This window comes from Triticum aestivum, chromosome 1B (genome assembly GCF_018294505.1).
Source record: "Triticum aestivum cultivar Chinese Spring chromosome 1B, IWGSC CS RefSeq v2.1, whole genome shotgun sequence".
Classification (NCBI taxonomy): domain Eukaryota; kingdom Viridiplantae; phylum Streptophyta; class Magnoliopsida; order Poales; family Poaceae; genus Triticum; species Triticum aestivum.
The window spans coordinates 561,699,843-561,709,709 of NC_057795.1; the positions used below are offsets into that span (position 1 = coordinate 561,699,843).

General features: G+C 48.1%; 2 protein-coding genes and 1 pseudogene across 2 annotated transcripts in view; all 3 read left to right on the forward strand.

Annotated features, from left to right (window-relative positions):
• LOC123095105 (uclacyanin 1-like) lies at positions 1–754 on the forward strand. The gene has a single exon (XM_044516932.1). The coding sequence runs from the start codon at positions 147–149 to the stop codon at positions 672–674; it is 528 nt and encodes a 175-aa protein (XP_044372867.1). The 5' UTR covers positions 1–146; the 3' UTR covers positions 675–754.
• A 1,842-nt stretch (positions 755–2,596) lies between these two features.
• Positions 2,597–5,939, forward strand: LOC123095115 (uncharacterized; annotated as a pseudogene).
• Positions 5,940–7,950: 2,011 nt separating this feature from the next.
• LOC123095127 (uclacyanin 1-like) overlaps positions 7,951–9,867 on the forward strand; it is an 11,122-nt gene continuing 9,205 nt past the window's right edge. The window contains exon 1 of the mRNA XM_044516946.1: positions 7,951–8,437. Coding sequence (XP_044372881.1) covers positions 7,951–8,437 — 487 coding nt within the window. The remainder of the gene's footprint in view (positions 8,438–9,867) is intronic.

Consider the following 9,867-nt stretch of genomic DNA (forward strand, 5'->3'; position numbering starts at 1 on the left):
TTTCTCTCATTAGCTTCCTTGGAGCTTGTGATCATTAGTTGATCAGACAGCATAACCAATTTTCTCCCTAGCGCTAACTTCCATCCCCCGTCATATTTTCACTTAGTACTACTAAGTCAGCAAGCTAGTAGATCCATACTTAATCCATGGAGACCAAAGCTCTTATTCTGATCACCGTGGCCATGACCATTCTTGGGATGGCACTCGGTGCCAGCCACACCGTAGGCGCACCACACGGGTCATGGGACATTCAGACCAACTACTCTCAGTGGGTTTCGAGAATCAGATTCACCACCGGCGATGAGCTCAAGTTCCAGTACTCCGCCGCCGTGCACAACGTGGTGGAGGTGAGCAAAACGGGGTATGACTCCTGCAACGGCTCCAGCCCCATATCGACTTTCCCGACCGGTAATGATGTTGTTCCGCTTGCCACCATCGGGACCCGGTATTTCATCTGTGGCGTCTCCGGGCACTGCAACGCCGGCATGAAGGTCGAGGTCAACGTCAAGTCGAAAGAAGTGCGGACTGTGCAACGGTGCCGACGGACAGGGAACCGGCGTCGCTGCCAGTCCGAGACTGTACTAAGCTCAGCTATGTCGGCTGATGTTGATCAGTCTACGGTGGCCCGACTCGGTCTAATAGTTGTTGCGGCTGGTCTTATGTTGTTCTTTTAGAGTGAACGATGATTGTGGTCCTTTTTTCCTTGTTCGGTCGTAGGATGGTCCCTTTGTGTGTCAAATTCAATTCTTTTGTTAATTTTAATTGCATTCATTATAATTGGATTCAACATATCTTCTTTGCAAAAACCCAAATAATAACCAAGCGTGTAACCATGAAATAAATTTATCAAAGATGTGTTGAGTGCAATGCATTACATCCATCCATTATATACAACATAAATTCAGGGCAGAGCTAAATTCATCTACATAAGTAACATGATTTTTAAGACGAAACAGTGGGGTAAACACCCACTGCAACATTTTATATTATTGGGAAGTGTATGTACACACTGGTTTGAGATGAGCCTGAAAAGAAGATAAATGAAGAAAACAAACCCTAACAAACTGAGCCAAAAAAAGAAGAAACATAAATTACAAGGCTTCAGCTGGTCAAGCTTTGAAAGCATTGCCATATTTCGTTTTCATCTTGTGTCCTAAAATCAGCTCGCCAAGAAATAGAAATTACAAGAGTTCAGATCGCCAAGCCCTTGTTCATCCTGTTACCATCAAGCTAACATTATCAGCTCGGGACCCCTTACCCGAGATCCGCCGGATTTAACCCCGACACGGGCTACGTGGCTTTGCTCTCTAGGGAGCGACGTGGTGGCGGGTGTTGACGGTGTACCTTGGCCCTGTGAAGGTGCACGGTGATGGGTGATCTTGGCATAGCAGGCGACTTCGATGGAAGCTTTGCCCTGATCTGGATTTGGTGCTCCCATTCCGTCGTGGTGGGGTCCCCGTTAGAGCTTCCTCGATGTGGTGGGAGCTGTGGTCGAGCGAAAGGTTTGCGCTCCGGTGCCGGCGGCGACAAGGCCTGCGGGTGTTGTATTTCTCTTGGGCCATCGCCTTGGACCTCTCCTTGCCGTCCAACTCTCAGGGTGAAACCTTTCTTAGCTTGGGCTGATGCGGCGGCGGTGATGCTTTGTGTCGTTACCCTCCTGGGGGCGTCGCTGGTGAGGGTGGGTCTTCCTCGTGCACGGTGGTGGGTTTCATGTGCTTCTTCTCGGCTGCTAGCTCGAGGAGTTTAGGTGCACTTAGTGTGTTTTTAGTGTTCTTGGCTAATATTACCGATTTTCTTTAGATCAGCTTATGAGGTTCTCCTCAATGCCTTGTATCGGGTCATTTTGTATTGGTTTGGTTGTTTATGCCTTTATCCATAAAGGGGGCGAAAGCTTGTTTCAAGAGAGAGAACGATTCGTGAAACAACTGCCTTGATGGCCTATTACAATGGCACGCATGGTGACCGATCTTGACCAAATTCAGTCGACCAACGCCTATTACTACCCTTCTTGTATTTGTTATCCTGCCTTCTATACAATAAAGCTATGGTACGTAATTTGTGTACTCTTGAGAAAAGATGATTATGTTTTATTTTCTAATTTTTACAGTGACATACATCTTAATAAATCAATTATCATGCGGTAGAAATATGCACGCGCGCACCAATACGTTCATAATGTTAATCAAAGATTAAGCTCAAATAATTAATGTTTAGCACGCTCGGGCACCGGATTGATAGCAGCCAGACCCAATCTACGAATTCCATCGTTACCATTATTAGATTATCATAGTATAATAGGCGAGCAAAGCATGCACGCACCAACATGTATTTAAATTCATCTGGGAGTACTATTACTCATATTCATGCCTCTTAGACCTACCATACCTCACCTGGTCAACACGTTCTCACCGGGTGATCCTAGCTTGAACCAATCCATCGCCTATATATTTTGACGTAGTGGCATCAACGATCTTACAACACATTCCATCGTGCAACCATTTCTCTCTGCAACTTCGTTGGATCCTATCAAATTTCTCTCTAGTGCTAACTTCTAGCTCCGATCTTTTCAGTTAGCTAGTCGGTCGACATTTAATCCATGGGGGCTAAAGTTCTTATCCTGATCACCGTGGCCGTGGCCATGCTCGGGATGGTGCTCGGCGCCAGTCACACGGTGGGCGCGCCGGCCGGATCATGGGACCTGCAGACCAACTACACCCTGTGGGCTTCGAGAACTAGATTTACCATCGGCGATGAGCTCCAGTTTCAGTACTCCACCACCGTGCACAATGTGGTGGAGGTGAGAAAGGCTGGGTATGACGCCTGCAACAGCTCCAGCCCCATCGCGACGTTCCTGACCGGCAACGATGTCGTCCCACTTGCGGCCATTGGGACGCGGTACTTCATTTGTGGCGTTCCAGGGCATTGCATCGCCGGTATGAAGGTTCAAGTCAACGTGAAGTCGAAGGCAGTGCGGACAGTACAACGGTGCCGAGGGACGGGAAAGCGGCTGCACTGCCAGTACAAGACTGTATTAAGCTCGGACACGGCGGCTGGCATTGATCAGTCTGCGGTGGCGCGGCTAGGTCTGGCCATTGTCGCGACTGGTCTCATTTTGTTCTTTTAGTGACCGACGATTGTGGTGCTTTTTCTTCTTGACGCGCTCGGGCATGCTTATTTGTGTATTGTAAATCAGTTCTTTTGTTAAATGTAATGCTTTCATTATAATTGGATTTAACATATCTTCTTGCAAAACCGAACTATAATCAAGTGTTCATAATCATGGAATAAATAAAGCGTTGTGCTAGGTGCCATTCGGCCGGCCCAAATTTTGGTCGCCCGCGCACTAGTCATCAGATGCAAGTTGCGTAGGCCGGCTGATTTGGCTGCTCAGCTCCTCCTCCCCACACCTTGCGCAGCCTCGCCCAACACCCTTCCCTCGCGTAGCTTGCCAGTGCCCCCGCCCCTCCCCCGACAACATCGCACCTCCTGTCGTGCAGGTCCCTAGCACCGCGCCACGCTGGAGAGATGCAGTATCAATGGTTTCTGCCGCTCTGATCCTCGCAATAGACTCTGGCACTAGTTCCAGCAAAAACTCTCTCTGGTTCCAGCATTTGCATGCGCTGGGTGTAACATCTCGCCGGCAAGCCGGTGCTCACCATCGCTGATTCCAGCATCTACAGTCTCTGGTTCTAGCAAATGCGCGAGCCGATTCCAGCAAAAGGACTTCACCTGTGGCCCGTCGTTTCCAGCAAAAATGCACAGCTCGCGGTCACCACCAGCGTAGCTACTCTGATGACTGCTTGCAACTTTTTTGCCGGCTGGTCCCACCACCTCGCCATGCCGCTAGAAGCATGCCTCCATTCGGCGTCGGTCGGCGCCGTTGTAGCTCGCGGGAACCATGGTCACATGGTCGCTGAGGTTTCACAGCTTTTCTCCTGCCCCATTCGAGCATCCACACATGTCAACTCCAGCAAAAAAGATGACCGGATGCAGCATCTATTGCCGTTGGGTTCCCAGGATGCACCACGGCTGGTTCCAGTGTCCTCACCAACTGGTTCCAGCAAAAACCATGGCTGCATGTAGCATCATAGTGTCCCGTTGTAGCTTTTCTCTTCGGCGAGCATAGCTTTCTTCTGTCGTTTTTCTCAAAGATGGCACATTTATGATTTTATCTTAGGAGCTATAAGGGGCATTTACTTTTATGTCATCGTATTAGAGAAAAGGGCTAAGAGACGAGTAACAAAAAGGTAATGTTTAGTATAAATATTTTTTTCATTTAGCTTAGAATTGTCATTTACGTCGCAAATGTTATAACCTCTCCAGGCCGGACCTTGTGAGCCTGCTTCAAATTGTTCTCTTATGAGAGTTTTCCTCTATATTATTTAAGGTTTACTTAGTGGTAGTGTTTGGACGTAAGTACCAGGTTGAAGCCAATGTGCCCAAGGTATAGTTCCCCACTCAGGACTGCAGAGATTACCCCTTGATATTTAGGCGCACTGCAAAATGTTGTGGTTTTAGTGTATGAAATGAAACATGGGAACTCGTGCTTAAAAAAAGAAACAAGGGCATCTCGAGGAGAAATGATGGTGATAAAAAATTCTCCCTCCGATCCATAATAAGTGTCATGGTTTAGCTCAAATGTATAATACATATATGACAACTAATTATTAGTGGAATTACCTTTCACTACCCAAAAACTAGGACCAACTATAAATCCTCTTTGCCAAATATGATTTTAGCTATATGACAACGGCGAGGGCCCTTACCAAGCAGATCATGCAACTTTTAAATTTGGTCAACACAACATATTATCAATAGTGAATTTCCATGAATTTTGACAGTGGCATACATCTTAATTATTATTTTAGAAGAATCTTAATTAATTATATAATTATTTGAGTACCGACGTAGTACATGTGCGCACCAACACGTTCGGATTGTTTAACTAGAGAATATGTTGGATTAATTTATGTTTAGTACGCTCGTGCGGGCATCTGGATCTACCAAGGACAAGGTCCACTGATGGCTACTGATGATCTCCTAACTAATTGTTTGGACATGGTCTACTCACAATTTGGTTACTAATCCTTTTCTCCCCAGACCCGGTCTACTGACGGCTACCAATCTCATCTTCTTCATTGTTATTTTTCTGTTAAAGCTATGGAGCCAAGCATATATAATAATATCAGTTCAGAAGATAACGTGTACGATGTTATTTTCATGCATTTTAGACGACCTACTCTATGTCACCTAGTCAACGTGCTTACACCCGATGATCCTTTAACACATCCATCGCCTATATATGTCGACACACTGGTATCAATGATCTCACAACACCATCCATCCTGCAGCCATTTTTCTCATTTGCTTCCTTGGAGCTTGTGATCATTAGTTGATCAGACAACATAACCAATATTCTCCCTAGCGCTAACTTCCATCCCCCATCATATTTTCAGTTAGTACTACTAAGTCAGCAAGCTAGTAGATCCATATTTAATCCATGAAGACCAAAGCTCTTATTCTGATCACCGTGGCCATGACCATGCTTGGGATGGCACTCGGTGCCAGCCACACCGTAGGCGCACCGCACGGGTCATGGGACATTCAGACCAACTACTCTCGGTGGGTTTCGAGAATCAGATTCACCACCGGCGATGAGCTCAAGTTCCAGTACTCCGCCGCCGTGCACAACGTGGTGGAGGTGAGCAAAACGGGGTATGACTCCTGCAACGGCTCCAGCCCCATATCGACTTTCCCGACCGGTAATGATGTTGTTCCGCTTGCCACCGTCGGGACCCGGTATTTCATCTGTGGCGTCTCCGGGCACTGCAACGCCGGCATGAAGGTCGAGGTCAACGTCAAGTCGAAAGAAGTGCAGACTGTGCAACGATGCCGACGGACAGGGAACCGGCGTCGCTGCCAGTCCGAGACGGTATTAAACCCAGCTACGTCGGCTGGCGTTGATCAGTCTACGGTGGCCCGACTCGGTCTGATAGTTGTTGCGGATGGTCTTATGTTGTTCTTTTAGAGTGAACGATGATTGTGGTCCTTTTTTCCTTGTTCGGTCGTAGGATGGTCCCTTTGTGTATTAAATACAATTCTTTTGTTAATTTTAATTGCATTCATTATAATTGGATTCAACATATCTTCTTTGCAAAAGCCCAAATAATAACCAAGCGTGTAACCATGAAATAAATTTATCAAAGATGTGTTGAGTGCAATGCATTACATCCATCCTTTATATACAACATAAATTCAGGCAGAGCTAAATTCATCTAGATAAGTAACATGATTTTTAAGGCGAAACAGTGGGGTAAACACCCACCGCAACATTTTATATTATTAGGAAGTGTATGTACATACTGGTTTGAGATGAGCCTGAAAAGAAGATAAATGAAGAAAACAAACCCTAACAAACTGAGCCAAAAAAAGAAGAAATAGAAATTACAAGGCTTCAGCTCGTCAAGCTTTGAAAGCATTTCCATATTTCGTTTTCATCTTGTGTCCTAAAATCAGCTCGCCAAGAAATAGAAATTACAAGAGTTCAGATCGCCAAGCCCTTGTTCATCCTGTTACCATCAAGCTAACATCATCAGCTCGGGACCCCTTACCCGAGATCCGCCGGATTTAACCCCAACACGGGCTACGTGGCTTTGCTATCTAGGGAGCGACGTGGTGGCGGGTGTTGACGGTGTACCTTGGCCCTGTGAAGGTGCACGGTGATGGGTGATCTTGGCATAGCAGGCGACTTCGATGGAAGCTTTGCCCTGATCTGGATTTGGTGCTCCCATTCCGTCGTGGTGGGGTCCCCGTTAGAGCTTCCTCGATGTGGTGGGAGCTGTGGTCGAGCGAAAGCTTTGCGCTCCGGTGCCGGCGGCGACAAGGCCTGCGGGTGTTGTATTCCTCTTGGGGCATCGCCTTGGATCTCTCCTTGCCGTCCAACTCTCAGGGTGAAACCTTTCTTAGCTTCGGCTGACGCGGCGGCGGTGACGCTTTGTGTCGTTACCCTCCTGGGGGCGTCGCTGGTGAGGGTGGGTCTTCCTCTTGCACGGTGGTGGGTTTCATGTGCTTCTTCTCGGCTGCTAGCTCGAGGAGTTTAGGTGCACTTAGTGTGTTTTTAGTGTTCTTGGCTAATATTACCGATTTTCTTTAGATCAGCTTATGAGGTTCTCCTCAATGCCTTGTATTGGGTCATTTTGTATTGGTTTGGTTGTTTATGCCTTTATCTATAAAGGAGGCGAAAACTTGTTTCGAGAGAGAGAATGATTCGTGAAACAACTGTCCTTGATGGCCTATTACAATGGCGTGCATGGTGACCGATCTTGACCAAATTCAGTCGACCAACGCCTATTACTACCCTTCTTGTATTTGTTATCCTGCCTTCTATACAATAAAGCTATGGTACGTAATTTGTGTACTCTTGAGAAAAGATGATTACGTTTTATTTTCTATTTTTTACAGTGACATACATCTTAATAAATCAATTATCGTGCGGTAGAAATATGCACGCGCGCACCAATACGTTCATAATGTTAATCAAAAATTAAGCTCAAATAATTAATGTTTAGCACGCTCGGGCACCGGATTGATAGCAGCCAGACCCAATCTACGAATTCCATCGTCACCATTATTAGATTATCATAGTATAATAGGCGAGCAAAGCATGCACGCACCAACATGTATTTAAATTCATCTGGGGGTACTATTACTCATATTCATGCCTCTTAGACCTACCATACCTCATCTGGTCAACACGCTCTCACCGGGTGATCCTACCTTGAACCAATCCATCGCCTATATATTTTGACGTAGTGGCATCAACGATCTTACAACACATTCCATCATGCAACCATTTCTCTCTGCAACTTCCTTGGATCCTATCAAATTTCTCTCTAGTGCTAACTTCTAGCTCCGATCTTTTCAGTTAGCTAATCGGTCGACATTTAATCCATGGGTGCTAAAGTTCTTATCCTGATCACCGTGGCCGTGGCCATGCTCGGGATGGTGCTCGGCGCCAGTCACACGGTGGGCGCGCCGGCCGGATCATGGGACCTGCAGACCAACTACACCCTGTGGGCTTCGAGAACTAGATTTACCATCGGCGATGAGCTCCAGTTTCAGTACTCCACCACGGTGCACAATGTGGTGGAGGTGAGAAAGGCTGGGTATGACGCCTGCAACAGCTCCAGCCCCATCGCGACGTTCCTGACCGGCAACGATGTCGTCCCACTTGCGGCCATTGGGACGCGGTACTTCATTTGCGGCGTTCCAGGGCATTGCATCGCCGGTATGAAGGTTCAAGTCAACGTGAAGTCGAAGGCAGTGCGGACAGTACAACGGTGCCGAGGGACGGGAAAGCGGCTGCGGTGCCAGTACGAGACTGTATTAAGCTCGGACACGGCGGCTGGCATTGATCAGTCTGCGGTGGCGCGGCTAGGTCTGGCCATTGTCGCGACTGGTCTCATTTTGTTCTTTTAGTGACCGACGATTGTGGTGCTTTTTCTTCTTGACGCGCTCGTGCATGCTTATTTGTGTATTGTAAATCAGTTCTTTTGTTAAATGTAATGTTTTCATTATAATTGGATTTAACATATCTTCTTGCAAAACCGAACTATAATCAAGTGTTCATAATCATGGAATAAATAAAGCGTTGTGCTAGGTGCCATTCGGCCGGCCCAAATTTTGGTCGCCCACGCACTAGTCATCAGATGCAAGTTGCATAGGCCGGCTGATTTGGCTGCTCAGCTCCTTCCTCCCCACACCTTGCGCAGCCTCGCCCAACACCCTTCCCTCGCGCAGCTTGCCAGTGCCCCCGCCCCTCCCCCGACAACATCGCACCTCCTGTCGTGCAGGTCCCTAGCACCGCGCCACGCTGGAGAGGTGCAGTATCAATGGTTTATGCCGCTCTGATCCTCGCAATAGACACTGGCACTAGTTCCAGCAAAAACTCTCTCTGGTTCCAGCATTTGCATGTGCTGGGTGTAACATCTCGCCGGCAAGCCGGTGCTCACCGTCGTTGATTCCAGCATCTACAGTCTCTGGTTCCAGCAAATGCGCGAGCCGATTCCAGCAAAAGGACTTCACCTGTGGCCCGTCGGTTCCAGCAAAAATGCGCAGCTCGTGGTCACCACCAGCGTAGCTACTCTGATGACTGCTTGCAACTTTTTTGCCGGCGGGTCCCAGCACCTCGCCATGCCGCTAGAAGCATGCCTCCATTCGGCGTCGGTCGGCGCCGTTGTAGCTCGCGGGAACCATGGTATCATGGTTGTTGAGGTTTCACAGCTTTTCTCCTGCCCCATTCAAGCATCCACACATGTCAACTCCAGCAAAAAAGATGACCGGATGCAGCATCTATTGCTTTTGGGTTCCTGGCATGCACCACGGCTGGTTCCAGTGTCCTCACTGTTGGGGAACGTTGCAGAAAATAAAAAAATTTCTACGGTTTCACCAAGATCAATCTATGAGTTCATCTAGCAACGAGAGAGAGGAGTGCATCTACATACCCTTGTAGATCGAGTGGAAGCGTTCAAGACACGTACGGTCAGCGTGACGTCTCCTCCTTCTTGATCCAGCAAGGGGGAAGGAGAGGTTGATGAAGATCCAGCAGCACGACGGCGTGGTGGTGGATGCAGCAGGGATCCCGGCAGGGCTACGCCAAGCGTCTGCGGGAGGGAGAGGTGTAGCAAGGGGGAAGGGAGGCGCCAAGTGCAAGGGTGTGGCTTCCCTCCCTCCCCCCTCTTTATATAGGGTCCCCAAGGGGGGTGCCGGCCCTAGGAGATTGAATCTCCAAGGGGGGCGGCGGCTAAGGGGGTGCCTTGCCCCCTAAGGCAAGTGGAGGCGCCCCCTCCCCTAGGGTTCCCAACCCTA

Coding starts and splice junctions, on each gene's coding strand:
- LOC123095105 (XM_044516932.1), top strand. CDS start 147: ATGGAGACCAAAGCTCTTATTCTGATCACCGTGGCCATGACCATTCTT.